This window comes from Anolis carolinensis, chromosome 1 (assembly GCF_035594765.1).
Source record: "Anolis carolinensis isolate JA03-04 chromosome 1, rAnoCar3.1.pri, whole genome shotgun sequence".
Lineage (NCBI taxonomy): Eukaryota > Metazoa > Chordata > Lepidosauria > Squamata > Dactyloidae > Anolis > Anolis carolinensis.
This window is the reverse complement of record NC_085841.1, coordinates 243,777,148-243,804,172: the sequence shown is the minus strand read 5'-3', so window position 1 is coordinate 243,804,172 and position 27,025 is coordinate 243,777,148. Positions and strand designations below refer to the sequence as shown.

Genomic DNA, 27,025 nt, shown 5'->3' with positions numbered 1-27,025 from the left:
TTAAAGTCAATCCCGAATACTTTCTATCTCCTCAGCAAATTCTCCAGAGATCACACATTGGTTCCAATAATCATACCCAGAAAGGGCTCCTTCTATATTCAAAATATTTTCCCCTAAGGAATCCGACTGCTAGCTGCATGTATCACTTACCATGTTTCTTTTTGGGATCCATGGCTGTGCTTGGATTATTGGGTTGAATTACTGTAATAATTTTGCTCTTGCGAAGTTTGTCAGCTGCATCATTAGTTCTTTTTCTCTTTTTCCCTTACGTAGTTGTAAAGGAAGACATATTGGCTAACACCTTAAAGAGGTCTTGCTTGTCTCTGAAGTTTTCTTTTTCCTTTCCTTATGGATTAGTGGAGATTATTTGTCTATTTGCTCCTTAATAGTAAACATTTTTCTAAAGATCTCTACTTTGACCTCCTAGCAGGACCCAAAGCAGCAGACCATCCTGAAACTTTTCCAGAAGACCTTTTCAGAGGACTCAGGTGACTTGGATGAAACTCTGCTTGTGGAAGCAGTAGATGCATGTGAAGGTGCAGGACAGGCAGCAGCATCAACTGAAACAAACTTATTTCCAGGAAGCCCATGCAAGAAACGGCGTATTGATGAATTTTTTTGCAGACAGTAACACCACAGAAAATTATGCTTACTTTTTATTGTGTGAGATATTATTTAATGGATGAAATCAATAAACATTGGCTCAATAAACTTAGTATCAATTTTTGGCATTGATTCTTGAATCTTACAGAATAAAGGGTCTGACCAAAACTGAATAGAGTAGGATAACTAATTCCCTCGATGCAGACACTGTAGTCCTGTTGATACAAAACAGAATTGTATTAATTGTTTGGCCACTTCATCGCATTATAGACTCATGTTTAAAGCCCCAATTTTCTTACATGTAATGCTTTCAAGCCATTGTCACCCCAATCCTATAGCTGTGCATTTTTCTTTTTTCTTGCCTAGATGTGATATATTACATTTATCCCTGCTGAAAAACATTTGGTAGTTTAAACCCAGCTTTCTGATCCAAAATCCTGCTGTTATCTGCAAATCTGATAAGTGTGTCTTCAATTTTCCCATTCTTTTTCCCATAAAGATGTTGAATAGCACTGCGCCCAAGACAGATTCCTGTGGCGCCTCATTGTTCACCTCTCTCCAGGATGAAAAAGAAGACCCATTGGTGACTATCCTTTAGGATATGTCAATCAACCAGTTACAAATACACCTAACAGTAGTATTGTCTAGCCCACATGTTATTAATTTGTTTGCAAGAATATCATGTGCGATCTTTTCACAGGCAATTTTGCCACTTATTACTCCTGAACTGCTTCAGTTGTACAAACAAATCCCAGCATTTCCCACTCTTATGGTGCCTTTTAAAATGGCACAAGTTCTACCTTTCATTATCTAGACTAAATGAGCTTCCTCCTCATACAGCTATTTAAGAAGACTGTCAAGTCTACAGTAATGTACCATTCGTTTCATACTTTTCCTGCATTTTCTGATAGTTTTCTTTAAATGGGGCTTTTAAATACCTTGGATAATGATATACTGAAATGCCTTATATGCACCACATCCAATCTGACCTTGGACACTCAACAGATTAGTATTACATCTGGTTAATACTTGGCTGAGATATCAGCAACAAATACCAGATATTATGGGCTATATTTCACTAGAAGGAAGCTTAAGTTTTTAGTTCTATACTGTAAAATGAATGCTGTTTGGCACAACTTTAATTGCCATGGCTCAATACTGTGGAATTGCAGGGATTGTAGTTTTACAAGGTCTTATCTAAGAAAACCCTATGAAATTGAGTTCCTGTGAGTTTTCCGGGCTGTATGGCCATGTTCCAGAAGCATTCTTTTGGAACATGGCCATACAGCTCAGAAAACTCACAGCAACCCTGTGATTCCGGCCATGAAAGCCTTTGACAACCCTATGAAATTCATGGAGTCATGATTCATTGATAGACAACTTAAAGGCACATACAAAAATGCCAGAAATGTGCACAAACAGGATGGATGTAAAAATATATTATTTGGATGCTGTTGGAGCCACATAATAATCACATAGGATGAAACTAAGCAGCCTGTGTGTTTTAAGTCTCCTGTATTGTTTACTGTTTTCTTTCCCATTATTGGGCCATCTACTACTTTTACTCCCATTTGTAATAAAGCCTGCTTGCTAACTGAACAGCTTCAGCTGCTTTCCCTTTTATTGCTTCTCTGACTAGGTAATAGAGAATCTGCATTCTGCGGCTACACCTCCAAGTCCCATAAAATCTGCAGTGATATAGATGAGTTTTACAACTTGAGTCTTCGCTATAGCTTTGCATTTAATACCTCTCCACAGGATTTCTCAGGAAATAAAATGTTCCTCCTCTCACAGCCAATAAATTCTGTAAGTTTACAGGCACTCAACAACTCTGTTCTCCTGGGAGAGACTTAAATAATTAAGCAAGAAGTGGCTGGAAAGAACAGCGGGGTTCCTCTTTTCCGTGAGCAGGATTGATAAATTCCTAAAGGAAAGGATTAAAAAAAAATCAGTTTTCTAAAAAGAACATCAGTTTGCACAGCAGCATCCAAGAAGGCAGTCAAAATAGGCTATTGTGTTGACATGCAATTCTCAATCTCACCATTAGCGGATGGGAAGTGCAAGCCAAAAACGAAGGACAGAATTGCTCACCTAATTTAAGCCTATGAAGGGCTAAATATTCTAGGTTGAAGTGGACAAACTTTGGCTCCCCAGAAATATTTAGTCACAGTTGAGAGTCATAGAATCAGAGTTGGAAGAGACCTTGTGGGCCATCCAGTCCAACTCCCTGCCAAAAAGCAGGAAAATCGCATTCAAAGCACCCCTGACAGATGGCCATCCAGCCTCTATTTAAAAGCCTCCACCGCACTCTGGGGGCCGAGAGTTCTACTGGCAAACAGCTCTCACAGTTCTTCCTAATGTTCAGATGGAAATCTCCTTTCCTGTAGTTTGAAGCCATTGTTTCACGTCCTTGTCTCCAGGGCAGCAGAAAACGCTTGCTCCCTCCTTCCTACGACTTTCTCTCATATCTTGATACATGGCCCTCATCATGTCTCCTCTCAGCCTTCTCTTCTGTAGGCTAAACGCCCAGATCATTAAGCCGCTCCTCATAGGGTGTGTTCTCCAGACCCTTGATCATTTTAGTCATCCTACTCTGGACACATTCTAGCTTGTTGACATCCCTTCAATTGTGGTGCCCAGAATTGGACACAGTATTCCAGGTGTGATCTGACCAATCAGAATAGAGGGGTAACATGACTTCCCTAGATCTAGACACTATACTCCTATTTATGCTCGCTGATATCCCATTGGCTTTTTTAACCGCAGCATTGCATAGTTGATTTATGTTTAACTTGTTGTCCACGAGCACTCCAAGATCTTTTTCACACATACTGCTGTTGAGCCAGACGTCTCCCAGTCTGTATCTTTGCATTTCATTTTTTTTTGTGCCTAAGTGGAGAAGGCTCATGGTATAATGCCAAGGGAGCTGTACCTACCTCAAAATCGTGCCAAATGTTGCCCAGCTTTGCACTGGGAAAGAACAAACAGAGTAGCAAGTTATATAAAACTGAAATACTTCATACAACTGGCTTCAGGAAGCATATCTACAGATACATTCGTTCTCAAATTGTCTTTCAAAGGCAGTCTGCCATAAATCACATTGCAGCCTTCTTATTGAGACGAGAAAGGCACATTTGAGGAAAGGCCCTTCATGCTACCAAGGCCCCATCTACATTGACCCTTTAATGAAGTTCGAAACCAGCTTCAGACTGCAGCAACCTAGCAACAAACCTCCACAAAAGGTGTGTGAAAGTGAGTCCTTAATGTGCACCAGGGCTTTGTGATTTGTGCAGTCACCTTTCAGGCCCCAAACTGCAGGATTGTCTATGGCTATGCAATCGTCTGCATGTTCCTTAATACTGTTTTGAAACTGCAGTGCAGCCACATATATAGAACCATGATTCCACTTTATGGTACGGGATCCTGGGGCCTGCAGTGTGTTGAGATACTAGAACTCCCCTGTTAGATTCTGAATTATTTCCTCTAAACTGCAGATCCCATAGGAAGTTGCTATAAGAGCCAAAGCAGAATCATAGCCCTAAAACTGTGTGATGTGGAAGGGACTTTAGTCTGCCTTCTCTGATAAGTTACGTGTTGAGTATCTGAAATGCTTGGAACCTGAAGTGTAGGGTTTTGGAATTTTTTATATTTATTTTGGAATATCCCTATTTGCATATAGGTAGCTAATGGGATATCTTGAAAATGGGACCCAGGTCTAAACACGAAATTATTTTATGCTTCATACACACCTTATGCACAGATTCTTAACTTTATATGCAATATTGTACAGTAGAGTCTCACTTATCCAACATAAACGGGCCGGCAGAATGTTGGATAAGCGAATATGTTGGATAATAAGGAGGCATTAAGGAAAAGCCTATTAAACATCAAATTAGGTAATGATTTTACAAATAAAGCACCAAAACATCATGTTAGACAACAAATTTGGCAGAAAAAGTAGTTCAATACGCAGTAATGCTATGTAGTAATTACTGTATTTATGAATTTAGCACCAGAATATCACGATATATTGAAAACATTGACTACAAAAATACGTTGGATAATCCAGAACGTTGGATAAGCGAGCTTGTATATATGGATACATCAGAGAGCAAAGGTGTCACTATCTCAGCCACCAAGGCAGAAAATTTTGGAATATTTCAGGTTTCAAAATGCTGGGCAAGGGGTGCTTGAGTTGCTTCTACTTAAGTTGCTGTTTCTCAGATTTCACCAGGAGCTCCCGGTGGCACAGTGGGTTAAACCATTGTACTGGCAGGACTGCTGACTTGAAGGTTGGGTTGCTGACCTGAAGGTTGCCGGTTCGAACCAACCTAGGAGAGCGTGGATGAGCTCCCTCTATCAGCTCCAGCTCCATGTGGGGACATGAGAGAAGCCTCCCACAAGGATGGTTTTTGTTGTTGTTGTCCAGACCATGTCAGAGCTATCTGCTGTGGTCACCTCCAGTTCCTTCAAGGTCAAGTCAGTCATTCAAGGATACCATCCATCAATCTTGCCCTTGGTCTGCCCCTCTTCCTTTTTCCTTCCATTTTTCCCAGCATCGTTCTCTTCTCCAAGCTTTCCCGTCTTCTCATTAAGTGGCCAAAGTACTTCATCTTTGTCTCTTTATCCTTCCCTCCAGTGAGCAGCTGGCCATTATTTCCTGGAATATGGACTAGTTTAATCTTGTGGTCCAAGGTGTTACAGATTGATGATGATAAATGGAAACTCTTAGGTGTGACCACGATCCAGAATCACTCGCAGAACAATAACATGCCACTCAAGTTTGCAGAACAAAAACACAGGATCTTTACTGATTCCAAGCGATCAAAAACCGTAGTATGTACAATGATCCCTCTGATCACTTACACAAGTCCACAGTCATAAATAGTCTTTTCTCAGTCCACAAATCTGCTTCAGAGAAGCATACAGTCCTGGTTCTTCTCCCTCTTTTCTCAGCAGCAAACAGGCCTCTAAATAGCCAAGGCCTCTCTCTGAGTGTATTGCTCTCTTCATCAGCAGTACTCAGCACTGAAAACTTGTCCAAACTGGTTCTGCAGCAGCAGAACAGAAACAGTATTGATTCAATCCCCAGGTCTTTGCAGGCTCAGCCAATTGGCTTCATGTACTTAATTTTTTAGTTAACACACACACAGCAGTGTCTTTGCAAACCATGACACAAGGCACTCTCTGAATTTTCCTCCAACACCACAGTTCAAAAGTGTCAATCTTCCTTTGTTCATCATTCCTTATGGTCCAGCTCTCGCATCCATAGGTTACTACAGGGAATACCATTGCTTTAACTATGTGGACCTTTGTTGCCAGTGTGATGTGTCTGCTCTTCCCTATTTTATCAAGATTGGTCATTGTAAAAACATCAAAACATCCGGGCGTCTTTGCAGATGACCAATTGTCTCACACCAGAAGCGACTTGCAGTTTCTCAAGTCGCTCCTGACTTAAGAAAAAAAGAGTGCAACTACATAATGCAGTTTGACACCATCTTAACTGCCATGGCTTGATGTTAGACAATCCTGGGAGTTGACGTTTGGTGAGGCCCCAGCGCTCTCGGGCAGAGAAGGCTGAAGACCTTGCAAAACTACAACTCCCGGAGTTCGATAGTATTGAACCATGGCAGTAAAAGTGGTGCCAAACTCCATTAATTCTACAATAAAGAGTTCTTTTGTACTGATGTTAAGTTGCCTTGTGGAGACTGCAGTATTGAAATACAGTAGTCTCACTTATCCAACATAAATGGGCCGGCAGAATGTTGGATAAGCGAATATGTTGGATAATAAGGAGAGATTAAGGAAAAGCCTATTAAACATCAAATTAGGTTATGATTTTACAAATTAAGCACCAAAACGTCATGTTATACAACAAATTTGACAGAAAATGTAGTTCAGTACACAGTAATGTTATGTTGTAATTACTGTATTTAGGAATTTAGTACCAAAATATCATGATGTATTGAAAACATTGACTACAAAAATGCGTTGGATAATCCAGAAATTTGGATAAGCGAGTCTTGGATAAGTGAGACTCTACTGTAATTCCAAAACATACAAGAACACTCTGTGGGACTGGCTATATTGTCTAGTCAATGCCATACCCACTAGCCTTCTTGATCCCAACCTTTGAGGCTCAATTTTGTTTGGAAATAAGGATCCATATTGGTGGAAACACCTCCCGCCTTGTAGACAACCCAGCGACCGCTCCACCCCATCTCTCTATGGTTGTATCACGTGCTCCTTTTTTCTTCCTGTTGGATGGGAAGCCGGGGCTAGTGGTGCGCACGCGCAGAGGCGCATTTCCTGCCGTCTTTCTTTCTTTCTTTCCGCGGCCTGTAGGAGTGGCAAGATGGTGAGTCCCTTCCGTCTCTTTTTAGATCGGTTTATTGTTCACTTAATCCGCTGCCATCCTCCTCGGCGCGCTCCGTACTTGCCTGGCTACTAACGCGGGATGGGAGTATGTGGGGTCGGGTGTGTGTGGGGCCCCATATTGGGAGCTTTTCGGGCTGAGCCTCGGCGACGAAGCCGGAGAGCGAGGCCCTGCCGGTTGGGAATGGAATCCTTCGGGTTGTCGTGCGCCTGCGCGGGAGAGAGGGCTTCACGGCCTTCCGTTGGACAACTGTGGGTGCATCTATACCAAGCATCCTCCAGCTGTTTGGGCCTCCAACTCCCAGAAGCCTTAGCCAGCTTTCTCAATCAATTCAGGGATTTGGAGGCCCAAACTGTTAGAGGGCCGCAGTTTGAGGATGTCAGATCTATACCGTGAAATGAATGCAGTTCGACACCATTTAACCACCATGGCTCCATGCTGTGGAATCGTGGGGCCTGTAGTTTGGTGAGGCACCAGCCCTCTTTGGCAGAGGAAACGTAAGAAAGGCCTTGTTAAATTACAGCTCCCAGGATTCAGTAGCATTGAGCCCAGGTACTTAAAAGTGCTGTCAAACTGCACTCATTCTGTTGTCGAAGGCTTTCATGGCCGATCACAGGGTCGTTGTATGTCTTTGGGCTGTGTGGCCATGTTCCAGAAGTATTCTCTCCTGACGTTTCGCCCACATCTATGGCAGGCATCCTCAGAGGCTGTGAGGCATGGATAAACTCATTCTGTTGTAAATTACAACTCCCAGGATTCTGTAGCATTGAGCTCTGGTACTCTGGTGGCCAGTGTGAATGTTGCAATTACAGTAGAGTCTCACTTATCCAACATCTGCTTTATCCAATGTTCTGGATTATGCAACACAGCTTGCTGCGATCCACAGCAAGGATTGAACTTTTTATGGATTTAATTTCCAACAATGTTGCTACTGTAAGTTCATGTTATGCAATGCTATCTTTATTTGTAGTCAATTTGTTAGTAGCCAGTGTTTTTGTAGTCAATGTTTTCAATATATTGCAATGTTTTGGTGCTAAATTCATAAATACAGTAATTACTACATAATGTTGCCATGTTTTGGACTGCTTTTTCTGTTGATTTATTGTCAATCATGATGTTTTTGCTGCTTAATTTGTTAAATCATAACATAATTTGACGTTTAATTGGCTTTCCCTTAATCCCTCCTTATTATCCAACATTTTCGCTTATCCAACTTTCTGCCGACCCGTTTATGTTGGGTAAATGAAACTCTACTGTAATCACTTTGATTAACATTGAAAAGCCTTGCAGCTTCAAAGCCTGGCTGATTCCTGTCCAACAACCACTGTGTCAGTCCACATAGAGAAGCCATTGAAATCCACAAGCATGTGTACGATTTGACCAGAAAGGAGGAAACCATGAAAATGAACAAAATTTGGCGACCAGTATTAACAAAAACTCTAAAATCAAGACAGTAAATGAAGAACAACACTCTGAAAGCAGGACAATTCCAGACATGAAACAATCAGGACCAGCTAACACCTCCCAACGAAGGATTCCCCCTGGCAGGAATCAGCCAGGCCTTGAAGCTGCAGGGCTTTTTAATGCGAATCAAGGTGATTGATTACAACATTCACACCCTGGACCTTCCACAGATATATAAACCTCCCTTGCCAAGTTTCCAATATACCTCACAACCTGTGAGGATGCCTGCCATAAATGTGGGTGAAACATCAGGATTGAATGCTCCTGGAACATGGCCATACACCCTGGAAAACTCACAGCAACCCTGTACTTATTCTACCAAATGAGTGCTTCCTGGGTTTCTTCTCTACTTGATCTGGATTGACTGAGCATACTTGGTTTGGTGTACTGCACTCCGTTTTCTAATTCAGAGTTAGGGAAGATTTAGCATTAGTATAGATTTCAGTGGGATTGATTAAAAAAAACATGTAAAATACACTGAAGTGAGCCTTTGGTATCTGCTTGGGTTTGGTTCCAGGATCCCCGTGGGTACTAAAATCAGTGGATGCTCGTGTCCCATTATATACAGTGGCATAATAGAATAGTGTTCCTTGTATAAAATGGCAACTGGGAATTTTTGAAAAATGTTTTCAAGCCATAGGTGGTTGAATCCTCAGGTGCAAAATCAGTGAAATAGAGAATGCTGACTGTCTTCAAGTTACCCAAAAGTAAGATTGCAATATAATTGATGCAGTTTGACACCACTTTAACTGCCATGACTCAGTGCTATGGAATCATGGAAATTGTAGTTTGTTGTGGCAGTAGCACTCTTTCGTCTTTTCTGCCAAAGAGTATTTGGGCCTTGCCAGACTCTAGCTCTCAGGATTCCATAGCTTTGAACCATGAAAGTTAAAGTGGTGTCAATCTGTATTTAACTACGAATTTTGAACTCGTGTCCTATGTTTAGTTTTTTAATTTTTGTTCTGTGTATTTTAATGTATATATTTCATAGAAATGTGTTTTAATATATGTATTCTACACAATGTTTTATGATCGTGTGTTTTTAACTATGTTGTGCCCTGCCTCAAGCCTTGAGGAGAGGTGGGTATGAAATATTATTATTATTATTATTATTATTATTATTATTATTATTATTATTATTATTTAGCAGGGATACTTAAACAGACAGTTTGGGGGAAAATGAACTACTTATTATGCACACTGCACATCTCTTATTTGTAGTGCAAAAAAACCCATGAAAGAACAACACAATATTCAAAATGAAGAACAATGTCAACCAGTATAAACTTACCAGTGTTTCAATGAGAAGTGTGGGACTACCTTTGGCTGATAAGTTAAGTTAATTAGGATTGTTGTTGTGTGCCCTCAGGTTGTTTCAGACTTAGGGCGACCCTAAGTCAAAAGGGCCGGGCAGGAACCAGGTAAATGACCTTGGAGGGCTACATCCAGTCTGCGGGTCTGTTTGGGGGCCCCTGTTCTATCGTGTAGATGCACCCTAAAACTTAAGATGTTCATGGAATTAGTCAAGTAAAGACTTGCCAGATATCCTAGGATAATAACTACAGTAGTCTCACTTATCCAACACTCGCGTATCCAGCGTTCTGGATTATCCAATGCATTTTTGTAGTCAATGTTTTCAGTACATCCTAATATTCGTAAATACAGTAATTACTACGTAGCATTCCTGCATATTGAACTACTTTTTCTGACAAATTTGTTGTATAACATGATATTTTGGTGCTTAATTTGTAAAATCATAACCTAATTTGATGTTTAATAGGCTTCTCCTTAATCTCTCCTTATTATCCAACATATTCGCTTATCCAACATTCTGCCGGCCCATTTATGTTGGATAAGTGAGACTCTACTGTACTTTACTTCCTTTGTAAACATAGAACCAGAAGGGACCACAAGGGCCATCCAGTCAATTCCCTGATGTTACTGTGCCTGATGTTACTAAAACAAAATCAAGTCTCCCCAACTTATTTTTTTTTCCATTTTATGTATGTGCAGATAAATAACACAGCACCATAATGAATGATTTTAAAGAATAATGGTTGGGTTGAGGGACATTTACATCAGACTGCTTTCTTTTGCAATTAATCTTTGCATAGAAGAGTGAAATTAGCTGGATGTGTCTTGACATAGTTTGTTTTTCCATCTGGTTCAGGTTAGCATGGCAAAATGCAAATGTGTTGGCAGTGATGACAGGAGAACATTTCAGCTATTTATCATCTTTAGAGAACCATCACTTCATTTTACAGGAATTGTCAATAGCTGGGCATGTGGTTATGATTGAGATCGGACACTTCAAATGAGTGGTTTTAGTCTGGATTGCTGTTTTTACTTGTGTACCAATCCTTGTAAATTCAGTGGGATTTGGGTAGACATGCATGGAATCAAAGCATTTCCACTTTCCTTCAAAGGACTGAAATGTGTCTAGGTCATTGTCTGTTGTAATAAAGACAGTACTAACAAGTTTGCCAGTTGTGAGAATGTGACATAATTGCTTTTTCTTTTGTGACAGGCCAAGCGCACCAAGAAGGTTGGGATCGTGGGTAAATATGGTACCCGATACGGAGCTTCTCTGAGGAAGATGGTGAAGAAGATTGAAATTAGCCAGCATGCCAAGTACACTTGCTCCTTCTGTGGCAAGGTGAGAGGTTTTTTTCATTGTGCAGAACTTCTGATCATCAGTAGAGATTATGAAAGAAGGTTGCCCTTTCGGGATGTGTTCTCTCTAATAAAAAGGGTTTTTGAGGCAGTACAGGTTTAGTCTCCTATCCAGAATTTCCAAAATGAATACTCTTGCTGCTAGTTGCCCACTTTTGCCCACTGAATTTTTCCTCAGGGAGCCCAGATTGAGGAAAGACAAGGTGAAGGGGAAGAAGGGGGGGGGGGACTCAGCTTACACAAGGCCACTGTAAAATAAAAAACAACCCCCCCAAAAAAACAGGTTTCTGACATTTCCATGCCCATTTTCCACTTGGCCAGGTGCAGTGAGCAGTGGGATGGGTTACCTGGAAACGGCCACAAGGAGTGACCCCAATGGCTGTCATCTGTATCCACCCCAGTGAGCTGGAAGATTTCCTCCTTTACTAGCTGATTTGCTAAAAGTGTAGAAACTTTGTTGTTATCCCTTGAGAAAAACTCTGCAGGTATTGAATGTATGACTAGCACCATTTTCCTCCATATTTATGCAAATATAGGGATTCAGAAAACAAATAGGTCTGATCCCAGATAAGAAAGACCTGACTTGTTGTGTTCTAGGGAAAAGATGGGCGTAAATCCAATAAATAAAACAATCCATCTCATCCTGGTTGAAATTGTACGTTTTTTCTGGTAATATTTTTCCATTAAGTAAAAGCCATTAGTCAAAATCTATCAGGTATGTTGAAATTTTAGATGTCATGTGCTCTGATTAGGCAGAAACAGAACATCCAGAATACATGTCAGCTACCTACTAGAATTCAGAGTAGACAAGAGATTATTTTACTGGATTTATTTTTATTGTAGGTGTACTGAAAAACATAAACGAACCATCCAGATCTACTAGTTCTTTTTTGAATCAGCTCTGCTGATGAAGTCTGGGTAGCCAGCCTTGATCTTTTTGCCTCTTTCCCAATACTGCTACTGCTTCATTTTGCTCAAGCTTTGAATAAAGTAATTTCTAGATGTGACAGAAAATATAGCTCATCGATACTCTGGTGTTCATCGACACTCTGGTGCCCAAACCAGCATTTGTTGGATCACACACAACCATTACGCCAGATGTGCCCCTTTTCCATTCTCCAGAGCCACCCCAATTTCAATTTAACAAGCTTGCTAATTCTTTTGGTGGGGTGTGGTTGAGAGAATTTCCACTATATTTTCATAAGCCTTCTCTATTTAGGCCTAGGAGGGATTTTTTTTTCAAAACCGCTAGCCACAAGTGCCAATTTGTATGTGTGTGAAGGGGAAAATATGAATAAATGCAGACACAGGCAAAATTTCCATTACATCCCCCTCCCCCAAACAAGGTGATGCTTATGTGGCATGTTAATGGACTTTGCCACCTCTTCTTTATTCAAATGTATGTATAATTCCAACTAATCTGGAAAGCTAAAAAAGGACAGGCCTGGTTGACAGGTGGCTTGAAGGGATACAGACATACAAATTTAGAAAATATGCCTTAAGTAGCATAATTATTGGATGCTGATTAGGGATGGAATCTTGCTTTCCGGATGTGTTTCTTACTTCCAAATGTGTGGGGACACTGGAGGTTCATGGGTACAGCTCCGTTTCCCCTCCTGGCTGCTGATCAGTTGCCAGAAGTGTATCAGTGCTGCTCTGGGTAACAAGTGGCTTCTGTCACCAAATCTCTGTTGTCTTTCCTCCCAGGCATGGGGGCATCATTTTGACCAGGCAGGATCTGGTTTGGGGGGTGGAAGGTTGGGACAAGGGGAATTTTTTTTAGCTGTACACTAGCTAGCCTTGGACAAGTCTGTAAGTGCAATGTTTTTTTTTTCTTTCTTTCAGACTAAAATGAAGAGGAAAGCAGTGGGCATTTGGCACTGTGGCTCATGTATGAAAACAGTGGCTGGTGGTGCCTGGACATACAAGTAAGAGAAAATGGGTGTTGCACTGGGGGCTGTGTTGGGGGGGGGGAGGCATTTCCATCTATGATGGATACTTGTTTTGAGCTAAGTAGTCAAGCAGATAAGACAACTTCATAATGTTACTGCTCTACTGATGAGCTGTAAAAATCAATTTTCTTGCCAGTTAATTATATATCAGTGAGAAGAAAAGACACGGAGATGATCCAAGATCTTTGGTTTCCTGGCTAACCCTGTTTTTCTTATTTTCATTTCTTCCTTCCACCAAAAAAAAGCTCCTTCAGATATTGGCAACTGAAGATCTTCACTAAATGAATCCATAAAGCTTTTGGTTATTTTTTCCACTATTTTTCAGACTTGATGTAAGGATTACCTTTTTGCAGGGTGCAGACGAGATAATAGTGGAAATGCTTGTGTGCACGTACAATAAAACTGAACAGCTACAGGATTTTTTAAAGCTCACACTCCTTGATAAAATGGATTGCTTCTTCCTTCCCATTTATTTCTTCTCACTGGTTGGATCTAATCACAAAGATTATACTTTGTGTGTTGTCACTATTATTGTCGAACTCTGAATAATTAGTTTCACCAATAAGCTATAGGAAACATAAAGTGCAATGTGCTGGTTTGGGTGTAACATTTGTACTTTTCTTATTTTCCCCCTCTAGCACCACTTCAGCAGTGACAGTGAAATCTGCCATTAGAAGACTGAAGGAATTAAAAGACCAGTAAAAACATATTTTTGTTCCAGTACTGTTTGTCTTGTTCCATTGTCTCAATGCATGCACTCTTTCACCAATTAAAGGTGTTTGTAAAGCTACATCCTGGTCATTTGTTATATGGGTAGTTTCTTTAGGCAGAGTACCTTTGATCACAATCTGTAGGGCAAGTGCTGTAAATGTGCTGCTCATAAGTACATTTATGCCATTCCTGAACCACTTCAAACAACAAAAAAGAATGTACTAGATACATTTCCCAAAGAGATGTAGTAATAAAATTCCAAAGTGTGAAGAACAAAATTCACAGAATGAAGTACTATGAAAACCACTGATTTATGAGACTTAAGCATATTAATTACCCGTTGAAATTATTTATGCTCCACTGATCAAAACTTTGGTCTTACCCTTTCCTCCCTTGGGCCCTCAGCTAGCATTCATACACCTTTTGTTTCTTTGGGATTTTAGATTCTAGAGGTGCTAGTCCTGTAGAGAATAGTAGCTTCAAATTTCAGATCCTTTTACACTTTGGTCAGAAGACCACAGAAAAGCTCAGTTTGTGAGCGCTGTTGCTTGGAAGCAATTTTAATAGGGAAGTTCACTAAGAAAAACTAGTATTAATTTTTTTTGTTACATCTGCTTTAGAATTAAAAAAATCAAGTAGCACCTTTGAGATGGACTGTTGTATTCTGGCATAAGCTATTGTAGACTCCATTTTGTCACTGCATGGAAAGAACCCCTCTGTGAACAGATGTATATAGAAATAGGGAAGGAGATAAAGGTAAGATAGAAATCCGAAATTCCAAAATTTGAACTTGCCCACACTTGTAGCTGAGGGAGGGACCTTCCTGCTTTCTGATGCTTGAATGTATACAAACCTTGTTTCATGCACAAAACTATTTTAAACGGCTTTCATGTTTAGAATTGGGTCCAATTTCAAGGATATCTCATTATGCAGCTAAGTACAGATCCAAAAGTCCGATCACAAGCATTTCGAATATGGGATATTTGACATGTAATTATTAGCCAGTTAGCCTGATAGATGCGACTGGATTCTTTTATGCCTTTAAAAATGACTTAAAATACCAATTGCCACAATACATTGTGTTTCAGCAAGTTGTTTAGGGCTTCCTGAGTAGTTGAGGTTGAGACTTCACAATTGTAGATCAGCTGGGTGGTAGGAAAATGCTCTGTAGACCCTCCTTCAGCATGGATGAGACAGATGTGTGTTGGCCATCATAAAGTGCACCACACCAATTCAGATAACCCATAAAACACAATTGTGCCCCATTACCTATTCCTGTCAGCTACCAATTTACCACCTTTCCCCTCATTTTCTTCTGTACTTTGAAAGAGACAATTAGTGCACAATTGCTTCTACCCCAAAAATGTCTTGTGCCCTATGGTAATGCCCTGTGTTTTAATTAGAAACATTTGCACAAAATTGTGGGCTACAGTTTGGATGAAATACATCTAGACCTCTCCTGCATGTCCTGTTAATAGGCAGTGAACTGGAAATACATTTTGAGTACTATATTGCAGAGTTCAGATTCATCTATTTGTTGGATTGTAGTGAAACTCAAGCTTCAGTTCTGCAAGTGGCCTCGTGTGGGAGCTGCAGCTCTACCAATTCCAGCTACTCTTCCTTCTAGCTAATTTGGCTTTGCTGCATATTGTAGTTGTGGTATCACTGCATTCCGCTGTGTTTCTGTACTGGCACAGCACATGATGGGCAGGGATTTTTCCCCACAAAGATGAAGAGGCAACTAAGTGGAAAGGTGTATCCATACTTTTCAAAAAGGTTTAACATTGTGATATATATGCTGGCACATTTTAATTAACAGAAGCTGGTTTTCTCTTGCAAATCATACAGTGAAATTGATCTAGCATGAACTCTGTTCCAGCCCCTTTATTTGCCTTTCTGATGCAATTTCAAATGCATGAACCCTATGATTGCTGCTTTCCTTTTTGGTAATAAATGGCTGTATTGGGGCTAGAGTTTAACTTTCCTGCTCAGGCTCATTTTGGGTCCTTCCACATTGCAGTACACAGTTACAGTACATCGGTTCACCTTTAAGTACCATGGCTGCATCCTATGAAATCCTGGCATTTGTAATTTGAGGAGACATTAGAGGAGCTCTCTGCCTGAGGAATCTAAATCCCTAAACCATTATTCCCAGGCTCCATAGGATGCAGCCATGGAAGTTAAACTGGAATCAGTGCTAGAATTCTGTAGCATTAAAGGCCCTTTCGTAAACGAAAAAACTTCCACTATTTTCTTCCAATGGAAATGTGCTTCATGAAGCAGATATTCTTAGCCTTTGGGTTTTTCCTGTTACTTTGAAAACTGCTCCAAGAGCATTTTTTGGAAGAAATGGTCCATAGCTTTTAGTTGGTTCTCCAACCAGTCTGGCCCAACGTTAAGAAGTATTGTAATAACTACCCCTGTCCATTCCGTTTCTTAAGGAATGTAAAATTGCACAAACAGAAGAGCAGTCCTCTTAGTATTTGCACTAGCTTCTCAAAACCTGGAAGCAAATATTCTACATAAAAAACAACTTTAGAAGATTAACAATAAGCAGTGAGAACACACACGGTTTGAGCACTGGACTACATCTGAACATCAGGGTTTGATGTCCTGCTTAGTCATGGAAACGCATTGATCATCTTGAGCAAGTCACATACACTTGGAGCCCAGAAAACCTTATGGTTGTCATAAACTGGAATGATTTGAAGACGCACAACAAAGGTAAGCGCTAACATGATCCCACAGATTAAGAAAATGCAGGATTCCGCAGATTTAAGGCCCTTGTATACTGTCATACAATCCAGATTATCAAAGCAGATAATCCATAACTGCTTTGAACTGGATTATATGAGTTTACACTGCCATATAATCCAGTTCAAAGAAGATAATCTGGATTTTATATAGCAATGTAGAAGGAGCCTTAATGCCCTCCAAGCATAGTACCAACACTAATAAGAAATCTTGCTGTTCTGAGTAAAGGAGAATTAACAGTGGTGGATATTCAGCAGGGTCCATTGGGACAACTCAGATGAGAATTCTATTGCTATGGTCAGTTACACATCTTTGATTACACCAGGAGTTGAGGCACACTTTTGTTTGGCATCCCATTTAATTTATTTGAGCTTTCTCATAGTTCAGCAATCAAAAACAGAATAGAGAACAAAAATAGTTATGATTTCTAAACAGGACTACAAATTGCGAGCTGATGCTTGCAGTGTCTGTATGGAAAGCAGCCCAATTGATATTTGATGGATATCAACACAAGAGATAGCACCAATTTATTTTTAAAAAATGAATAACAAGGTGTTGGGACTATGAAATTTGGATGCCTCCGAAAGAGGAACGAAAACACCCCAGCAGCACTGATTTAATGGCCCTAAAACTTGTAGAATCAGGTTTTCCACCAGGTTCTAGGTTTAAAGTTACAGCTCTGCCCTGCAAAACTGTAACTTTGTAGGGCAGGGGACATTACCCATCAAGGCACTAATACTAGTGTTCTCCTTGGATACTGAATAGATTGGAAATGGACAGTAAGTAAAATTGAGTACACCCCACACTCACCCACTTGTTTTGCTGGATTGATGATGGGGGATGGGTTTCCAACATTAAGGCAAGTTTTTGTTTGAGAAACTGGGGAATGGATTTGGGACATGCCAAAACAATTTGGGTAAAACATTGCCACGCATGGCAAAGGTAGTTAGAAGGTTGCATCACCAACTGGGCAGGGAGAGAACCCCCATTACGTTCAGAAATTATCACAGCAGGTTACATGACCATCTCTTATCCAAACCATCTGACAAGGGTACAATGCTCTTCATGAGAATTTTGGGATTGTTGGCCATTGCTTTATCTCCTTTGCTCTTTTCTACCCTTCTTCATAGAGGATGGATCTGTCTTCCTGTAACATTTCTTGGGGTATGACCTAGCAGTGGTCATTTGCTCTGTTCAACGTATCAGCGCATATATTTCGCTCTAACCTTTACTCCTTTTTTACCAGCTTATCTCTGTTTTGTGCCCCTCAATATAAAATAAAATAAATCAAAGGAAAAATTATGCCATTTCTCTTGGAACAAGTCAATACATACTTGGAAATAGTTGGCAAAAGCTCCAGGCAATTAATTAACCATATCATTTTTACAAAAGGGTGTGAGAAGAAAGATAACCATGGGTGATATCCCTAGCCACAGAAGGGGTTTGTCTTCCAAGATGGTAACTGACAAGAAAAAAAGCTCCTCCAGCAACCATACCAAGGGTTCCCAGAAGAAAAACCATAAATTCTCTACCTGCTGTACACTGACAAGTTCTACCGAAAAGGAGGAAATGTTGGCTTGCTTTTTTCTCTTACAATATATATATATATATTGAAAACCCACCACCCAACCTCCAACTATTAAGCCAAGTATATGAACCTAGCAATTGTCCTGTAAATAAATCGGTATATATAATACAAGAAAACCTCATAGTCAACGTAGCTCCTAAATCAATTTTCAATACCTGCATGATCCACACAGAAACAAAATCAAGAGTGTGTGAAACAGTCTCAGAGAAACCTGATCCATTCTTGTGAACGAGATAAAGGTCACTGTCTCCTCTCTAGTCCCCATATATTATTTATCAACCTACATGTGTGTATATGCGAGTGTGTGTGTATTATATGTCTGTATGCACTTCAGGGGCTTTACAAAGCACTATATGTGACTTTCAAAAAACATAGGCATTGCTCACCTGGGTCATCTGCACCAGGGACATCGGCAGCAGCTTTACACATGGGTTTTATATGGGTTTTTGCTTCTTTGGGGAGGGGAAAAATGGAAATTGGGGTTATTCTCCTGAAATCTGACTCTTCTCCCACCTGATTTGTAAAGAAACCTTTTAATATAGAAAAGAGTGGTCTCGGCATTAAAGGTTTTTTTTGCTTATTACCAGTGTATTTCAGGACCTGGCCTATTAAAGGGTGAATGTAAGGCTCTACAACATTTGTAATAGATTAAGTTTTCTCTAGGGTTGTAAGGACTTACTCTTGGGATGAGGGGTGGAGCTGTACCTCCATGGACCTTAGGTGCAATGCCTTATGGAAGAAGCTCTAGCTCCCTCTACAAACCCCTCTCCATGCTTTTCAAAAAGGAGAGTAGCATTCCTGTTGAAGAGGTTTTGAACAGTGTTTCTCCCAACCCCTCAGGGATGCTACAAGTCACCTAATGACCAAATGGGACCAGCAGGAAGAGGTTGGTCAGGTTGTTCTGAGTAGCAGGCAATATATGCAGTATTTACAATCTTTGGTCTTTGGTGTATGTGGGGAGGGAGTTGGGGTGAATATTCTCTCATCCAGCCTGGTGGGAGCTTGAGCACCTTGGTTCTTTGGAGAGACCTGGGTGAAGAAGGTAAGTGAGTCCCCTCTCACAAGACACCACCAGCCCTGCTACTGTCAAGGCTGTATCCAACCCAAGAAAGGCAATGGCTCTCAGAAAAAGTTGAGAAACCAGTCCCTCCATCCTCAGCCTATTTGCAATTCTTCCTCAAAAAAGGCAAGCAAGAGAGAAGCATGTGGACCCTCAAAGAACTGGGAACCACTGGAAAGGAAAAGGAAAAATAATAATAAAATAAATCAAGATGCATTGAAACCCATGTAAAAACCAGCACTGAAACTAGGCCATGCCGCCTGCCAGTGAATGAAAAGGTGTCCATCTATTGCACATGCAAGGCATGTGCTCCTCGATCCTCTTGTTCATGCCCAGTGTAGAAAAGGTGGCATTCAGGATCTCCACGGATGATGGGTGCTCCTTGGATGGTTTTTCCGGTATTGGGATTAACACACCAGCATTCCCCTCGCTGGCCATTCACTGACATTTTGCACTAAACATAGAGAAGAGAAAGAAATACAAAAAGTAGTTAAAAACATGTCCTACGCAACAAGACATAGAAAACAGAGACTTTACTTTCCAACCAACATATATTTTGTTACTCAGTCAAGGTGCCTGCTTGTTTGGGGAAAGTTACATGCAGAGCTTTAGATCAGTCTGTAACTTAAAATGAGACCAAAAACCTAAAATCATAGTGGTTTGAGGAACCTCAAGGGTCATGCAGTGCAACCCCCTGCCATGCATGGACACACAACTGAAGTATTCCTAAAAGATGCCCATCCAACCTGTTTAAAGATCTCCAAAGAAGGAGAACCCAAGCTCTGAATTTGTCCATTTCAATTTTGAACAGCTCTTACTGTCAGGACATTCTTCTTAATCTTTAGGTGATTTGAATCCATCATATCATAGTTTTTGGAGGAGCAGAAAACTAACATGCTGCATCTTATCTAAGCTAAACATAACTCACTCCCTAAATTGATCCCTTCACATTTTAAACACTTTGTTTCTGAAATGAGATAAACTTTGTTTTGGGAGGCTGGGACAATTAGAGATGGAACTCCACAGCCCTTCACCTGCACACCAAAGATCCAGGAACCTCCCTCTCCCCCAAGCTGAGAAACAAAACCCTAGTGGTCTTCAATTGATGAACAGAGATAGTTGGAGATAGCCCTTTGCTCACTATGGATACTTCTAGGAATTCCTGGCAAGACTGCCATCATGGGCAATCACTTGTGGCCAAGTATGATTGCCTTCCAGAGGTAGACTCCTGAAATCAGTAGTGGAAGGTTGGATGCCATCCATAGCATATGATTCTAGAAGTGGGACCATGTAGCGTAACATCACCAGTTAAAATGCAAGGCAAAGAGTTTTTCTAGCTGATACTTCAGCCAAGATGTGGGGTATCTCACTCCATTGGGCAAAAAAGAGGAGAGAGGGTCTGAAACAAAATACTCTCAGACAGGAATACTCTCAACCCTTCTGGGAACCTCTACAGGCTGTATAGGATTGCTTCATTTGGCTTCCAGAGAAAATCACTAGCCAATACAACACTGTTAGATAAGTGGCTGAAAATCCTTTTTTATGCCAAGGGAATGGAGGTTCATTTGCACCCATGGATTCCCTACAATCCAATAAAATCTTAGGAAAGTCCCAATACTCTGATGAGTGTTCGCTATCCTGGCTTTTGAAGAACAGAGTGCTGGGCTAGTAATAGTCACAGCCTTCAGCCTTCAGTCTCTACAAAGGGCTGAACAATTTGTGTTTGCCTTGATTACTAATCCAAACCATTGGCTATGCTTGTTAGCCATTTGCAGCACAAAAGTCCACACTGAGTGCACTGCTGACTGAAGTGGTGAGCTGATCTAAAAAAAACCTGTATGTTAATACAGGACAAGGCTGTGTTGATGTGCAGGCTTCAAGCAGCCCTGCTAAATGCCCTCAGGGATGATTCTGTTGAAGGGGGATTAAGCCACAGCTGTGGGGTGTGGGCCTTCCAAGGTAATTAGAACCTGAGGGGAATGAAGGATTGCCTCTTTCATCCCCAAAGGAAGAAAGACAGCATCAAAGCAACCACACCCTCCATTTACGTTCACACCCAATATGTCCAGCACAGTAATTGCTAAGAAAAGAGAGTGGGGGGCATGCCAGCTGGCCTTCAGAAGGGGAGAGGAAAGAGCAAAGAAATGTTGCCTTGCCAAGAAAATCTAGAGAATGGCAGGTCCTTCCCCCCTTAGTAGGAGGGTGTGGACAAAGAAAGGAATTCTGGCTTCCACAATCTTAACTTGCCCTTAGACTTTACTGCTTGAGATTTGGTGCCTTTCAGGTATTTAGGCCCAGATTGTTAATCTGAATTTAGGTACAAAATACTTCCATCATTCCTTGATTCTTGTTTTTTCTGAAATGCCACAGAATGGCTCAAAGGAATGCAAAGTTGGGCTCAAGCACTGAGGTAAAAGCACAATGAGGCTCTTAAGAAAACAGTGGAAACTCTTCAGATGGAGCTCGTTTCCACCAACATCAGTCATGATGAATAAGAGTCATTGAAATGGATGGCTGCTAGCACTGTTTTGTTCTGCATGATTTTTCAATAATTTTAAGTGTACAGACAGTCCCTGAGTTGCAGACATCTGCTTTGAGTTCCCTTTGGGGAGATAAAGTGGGTTATAAATAAATATAACAACAACAACATCTGACTTACATATGACTCATAGTTAAGAACTGGGATGAGAAATCTACCCCTAGGAAAGGAAATTTACTCCTGGCAGAGTTATTACCCTATTTCCCCGAAAATAAGACATCCCCTGAAAGTAAGACCTAGTAGAATTGCTAAATATAAGGCCTCCCCTGAAAGAAAGACCTAGCAAAGTTTTTGTTTGAAAGCATGCCTGCCAAACAGAACACCAGAGCATGCAGGATCTGTAAATGTACGTACCATAGATTATTGTACATAGAAATAATAGTAGTAACAAGAAATTATTGATAGGATTCACAGTTTGTCTGGTTATGTTGGTTTGTGATGAAAACTACTGTACAGTATATAATAAATGTTCATTTTTTTGTTCAACAATAAATGTGAATTCTTCTTCATGGAAAAATAAGACATCCCCTGAAAATAAGACCTAGTGCATCTTTGGGAGCAAAAATTAATATAAGACCCTGTCTTATTTTCGGGGAAACAGGATATGGGAAACAGGTGGGGTGTTAACCTTTCCCTTTATATTGTGATTGTATTATGCTGCTTATATTTTGTCCTTATGTTGTTTGGGCCTCTGCCCCATGTAAACTGCCCCGAGTTCCCACGGGGAGATGGTGGCAGGGTATAAATAAAGTTGTTGTTGTTATTATTATTATTATTATTATTATTATTATTATTATTATTATTATTCCCTATGCTATCCAAAACTTGCTTGTGTGTGTGTGTGTATGTGTATAGATAGATAGATAGTTGGAGTTACACTTAAAATGTACCTGTTCCAACTTAAATACAAATTCAATTTAAGAACAAACCTAGAGAACCTATCTTGTTCGTAACTTGGGACTGCAATTACTCTTCTCATTTTTGGGTCCCCTCACCAATCTATTAAGACCTTCAGCATTTTTAAATTAGAAGTTACCCTGAAGGCCCTTAAGGGTGAAATATGGCTCATCAATGATTCCATCAGTATTTTAAAAAAATACAATCTAAGGATCTCTGGACGATCACAGTTCCTCTCCCTTGAAAATACAGATTTCCCATGTAATAGTTCACAGTGAAAGTCAAAGGTTATTTCTCTGGAACTGGATGGGTGAAGGAGACTTTGCTTCTAAATTACTGCAGCTGAAAAGAGTTTCAGAGGGTGCACCAAGAGCGAGCCAGTGTGGAATAGTGTAAGAGTGTTGGGTTCAGACCCAAGCTTCAAACTCCTGCACATCCATAGAAAACCATAAGGTGATACTCTCGCATCCTCAGATGAAGACAAAAGTAAACCTCTAGTAAATAAATCTTTCCAAAATGTTTTCAATAGGGTCACTATAAATTAAGTGTTGACTTTAAGAACTATAATAACAAAAAATAACAAAAAGAACACTGGTTTGAATCTGTGCATTGGTAGAGTCTGATGCACATATTTGCAATTTAAGTTTCCAGTGCCTCTGCTATGTAGCTAAGTATATGTTAAGTTACAAAATGTAGACAATGATAGACAATTCTAGCCATAATCTTTACAGCTAGGCCAAGGCGTTTTGTTGCCCGAAGCCAATGCTTCCAATGTCAACATAATAATAATAATAATAATAATAATAATAATAATAATAATAATAATAATAATAATAATTAAAAAAAACACACTGGGTGCTGTGCCAAAAGATCTCAGCCGGCATTTGGAAACAATAGACATTGACAAAATCACCATCTGCCAACTGCAAAAGGCCACCCTACTGGGATCTGCACACATCATCAGAAAATACATCACACAGTCCTAAACACTTGGGAAGTGTTCGACTTGTGGTTTTGCGAAACGAAATCCAGCATATCTATCTTGTTTGCTGTGCCATACAACGTCGTTGTGTTGATAATAATAATCTTTATTTATACCCCGCCACCATCTCCCCAACGGGGACTCGGGGCGGCTTACATGGGGCCATGCCCAGAACAATACAATATCACAGAATATAAATAGAACAACAAATCACAAATCAACTCTAGTGTTTAGCTGAAACTTTAAAGAAGTTATCCAAGCTTCTGAATCTACTTAGAAGATAGATTTCCACTTCATGGACAGTCCCATTAAAGTTCAAATTAAAACTTAGAATAAACTCATCATCCCTGGGATTTCTGGGAGTTGTAGGCCAAAACACCTCGGGACCCACAGGTTGAGAACCACTGCCTTAAACCCTCCCCTGACTTGCCTGTTTGATGTTGTAAAAGCCTTGCTTGTCGCAGTTTGGGATATTGAGGGAGTAGAGGTGCTCTAATGGACCACGCTCATCTGGTAGGCGCATGGTTGAGATACGTTCCAAGACCTGGTCCAATTCCTGCTGGCAAGGAGTCTGCAAAAAGCAAAGACAGCACAAGAGTCAAAGGAAAAGAAAATCAGTTGTTGAGATTCCAGTCAAACTAACAGAGATGACAATCACCTTCACCCACACACCTAGACGGACATCCATTGGCACGCACCATGAAGGCAAATTGTTCATCTTGCATCACACTGTCTCTCAGACTTGGGCCCCATCTACACTTATCCCCCAGGTTTCAAACTGTAAGGAAAAAGCATGATTGCAAGGATATTGTATGCTTAAACTTGGAAACACACTGAAATGGTAAGTATGGAAAAATGGATTATTACAGTCAGGATTCATGGAGTCAGAGCCCTCCTATGGTTTTTTTAAATAAGTTTTTCTTCTTTCTGTTTCCATGTTGAAAATGTATACTACAATAGACTCTCAGTTAACTACCACTTGGTAGATGCTGGATAAATGTAGTCTCTCGTTGCTTGAAAGTTTCTATTAAAAATAACCCTAACACTACACTTCATACTCTATCATACAATAAACTGTACTGACTTGATATTAATATTGAAATACAATAATTAAAAGGAGATAAAGGCGATAAAGGCAAATAAAGTCAAACAACTTTCTGTTTTACTGTTGTATAAAATATTTTATATATTTCATAGACTCATAGAATAATAGAGTTGGAGGAGACCACATGGGCCATCTAGTCCAACCCCCTGCCATGCAGGAAAGCACAATCAAAGCGCCTGAAAGAGATGGTCATCCAGCCTGTTTAAAAACCTCCAATGAAGGAACTTCAACCAAACTCTGAGGCAGAGAGTTCCACTGCTGAACACCTCTTACAGTCAGGTGGAATCTCATCTTCTGTAATTTTAACCCATTGCTCCGAGTCCCCGTTTTCAGGGCAGCAGAAAACAAGCCTGCTTCCTCTTCCTTATGAGATCCTTTCACATGTTTATACATTGTTATCATGTCTCTTCTCAGCCTTCTCTTCTGCAGGGTAAACATACCCAGTTCTTTAAGACGCTCCTCATAGGGCATGGTCTCTAGACCTTTGATCATTTTAGTTACTCTCCTCTGGACACCTTCCAGCTTGTAATATCTCTTTTAAACTGTGATGCCCAGAATTGCACTCAGTATTGCCTTTTTAGCTGCTGCATTACAAACATTTAATGTGTTATTTCTTTAAACATTTTTTTTGCCAATTGCTTGAGAATGAAAAGGCATGAGTTCATTTCATTTGTAGTTGCACTACCTCAAGGTACATGCTTTTAACATGAAGTATCAAAGAGTTATGATGCAACATGGTTAACAAGTACATGTTCATACAGCTGACTACACTTAACATGACATGATTTGATTAATGGATGTTATCTTTCAAACATGCTGTTTAACATTGAGCTGGAAACTGCTCAACTACATTTTGCAAATATTAGCACTGCTTTGGGACTTTTTGCCTATTTTCCTTTTAGGATTATGTAGGATTTATATTCTTAATCCCACATATTAAGTCAATCAAGTCCAGGCTCTCATCACTGGAAAACAGTTGCCTAAGGTAAGTTTCTCCAATCAACCTCTGGTTGTTACAAGCATCTTACTAAACTATGAATAATGATAAAACATGGCTTCATGTAAATGGACAATCAAATCATCTGTCAACCTAAGGCGATCCCATCTATTTTATAGGGTTTTACTATGCAAGGAATATTCAGAGGGGTTTTTGCAAGTTCCTTTCTCTGCAATATTGCTACAGTACCTGGTATTCCTTGGTAGCCTCCTATTCAAGTACTAAGACTGACCCTGCTTAGCTTCTAAGCTCGTGCACATGCACACATGTGTATGCATAGACCTGTTGCACTCCTAGCTTATACTACTTCATAGTATTGTTATCCAGTAATTGAGCATATCCAAAACAAGTGCTTTAAGTGATTAGGTAAAGGTTTCCCCTGACATTAAGTCCAGTCGTGACCAACTCTGGGGGTTGGTGCTCATCTTCATTTCTATGTCGAAGAGCCGGCATTGTCCATAGACACCTCCTAAGTCATGTGGCCGGCATGACTGCATAGAGCGCCGTTACCTTCCCGCAGAAGCGGTACCTACTGATCTACACACATTCGCATGTTTCCGAACTGCGAGGTTGGCAGAAGCTGGGGCTAATAGCGGGAGCTCACTCCACTACCCGGATTTGAACCGTCAACCTTTCGGTCAGCAAGTTCAGCAGCTCAGCAGTTTGACCTGCTGATTACAAATGTTTAATATTGCTATGGTGTGATTTTTTGCATTTCATGTTTACTACCACAGAGAATAAAATGAAAGCCCATTCTGATCACTGAAACCAGTTCATCATGCATATGAGACTCCTCCACTGCTGTGGCTCTGTTGGGTCTGTTATATATGTTACAACTTTCTTACATGAAAAGATGCTCCCACAGCTAAAGTGTTTACAACTACTCAGGACATAGAATATCACCTCCATGCTGCATGGTTATCAAACCAGGAAACCCAATGTAATGGCTGAGCTCTATGTGGCATATAAATCCCTCTGGAAAAAGAGAAGCCTAGAGGCAAAAGCAAAGGAGATTCTGCCCAATTGATAGATAGATATCACTGCTTCTGAACTCCTGCTATATTCAGCTTTGTTGCGGCTTGGATGAGTTTGATGGAAATATATCTGTTATGTGGCAGGCTGGTTGGTGGAGGCAGATCCAGGCTCATTCCTCCCAATGTCTCTCTGGGTCACAATGTGATTTTTAGTTTTGAATATGTTTTAATGGATTTTGACTGTGAATATTTAATACTGTTATGTTTAATTCTGTTTTAATAGTTACATATTCATATATTTTAAATTTTGTTGTCATACTTTTAATTGTAAGCCGCTTTGTGTCTCTTTC

At 40.3% G+C, this 27,025-nt stretch overlaps 3 protein-coding genes and 1 long non-coding RNA gene across 8 annotated transcripts in view; 2 read left to right on the top strand and 2 right to left on the bottom strand.

The window, feature by feature from the left end:
- Window positions 1–715, top strand: part of smarcal1 (SWI/SNF related, matrix associated, actin dependent regulator of chromatin, subfamily a like 1) — a 48,340-nt gene extending 47,625 nt beyond the window's left edge. For 3 of the 5 annotated variants that reach the window (XM_016998076.2, XM_008122294.3, XM_008122295.3), the window contains one exon: window positions 428–715. In XM_016998076.2, coding sequence (XP_016853565.2) covers window positions 428–631 — 204 coding nt within the window. In that variant the 3' untranslated portion in view covers window positions 632–715. The remainder of the gene's footprint in view (window positions 1–427) is intronic. The other 2 variants (XM_008122296.3, XM_062967333.1) reach the window with 2 other exon arrangements.
- LOC134295302 (uncharacterized) lies at window positions 681–6,802 on the bottom strand. The gene is made up of 3 exons (XR_010001833.1): window positions 6,711–6,802; window positions 2,352–2,527; window positions 681–818 (listed from the first exon to the last, which is right to left on the bottom strand). It is a non-coding gene; the product is annotated as an uncharacterized LOC134295302 (long non-coding RNA).
- Window positions 6,803–6,845: 43 nt separating this feature from the next.
- On the top strand, window positions 6,846–13,858 carry rpl37a (ribosomal protein L37a). The gene is made up of 4 exons (XM_008122297.3): window positions 6,846–6,961; window positions 10,971–11,099; window positions 12,962–13,044; window positions 13,707–13,858. Exons 1-4 carry the CDS (start codon window positions 6,959–6,961, stop codon window positions 13,768–13,770), a joined length of 279 nt encoding a protein of 92 aa, XP_008120504.2. The 5' UTR covers window positions 6,846–6,958; the 3' UTR covers window positions 13,771–13,858.
- A 4,899-nt stretch (window positions 13,859–18,757) lies between these two features.
- The window catches only part of igfbp2 (insulin like growth factor binding protein 2), a 96,921-nt gene continuing 88,653 nt past the window's right edge, over window positions 18,758–27,025 (bottom strand). The window contains exons 3-4 of the mRNA XM_062967334.1: window positions 24,030–24,170; window positions 18,758–19,635 (exon numbers count right to left, since the gene is read on the bottom strand). Of these exons, the coding sequence (XP_062823404.1) occupies window positions 19,468–19,635; window positions 24,030–24,170 (309 nt within the window). The 3' untranslated portion in view covers window positions 18,758–19,467. The remainder of the gene's footprint in view (window positions 19,636–24,029; window positions 24,171–27,025) is intronic.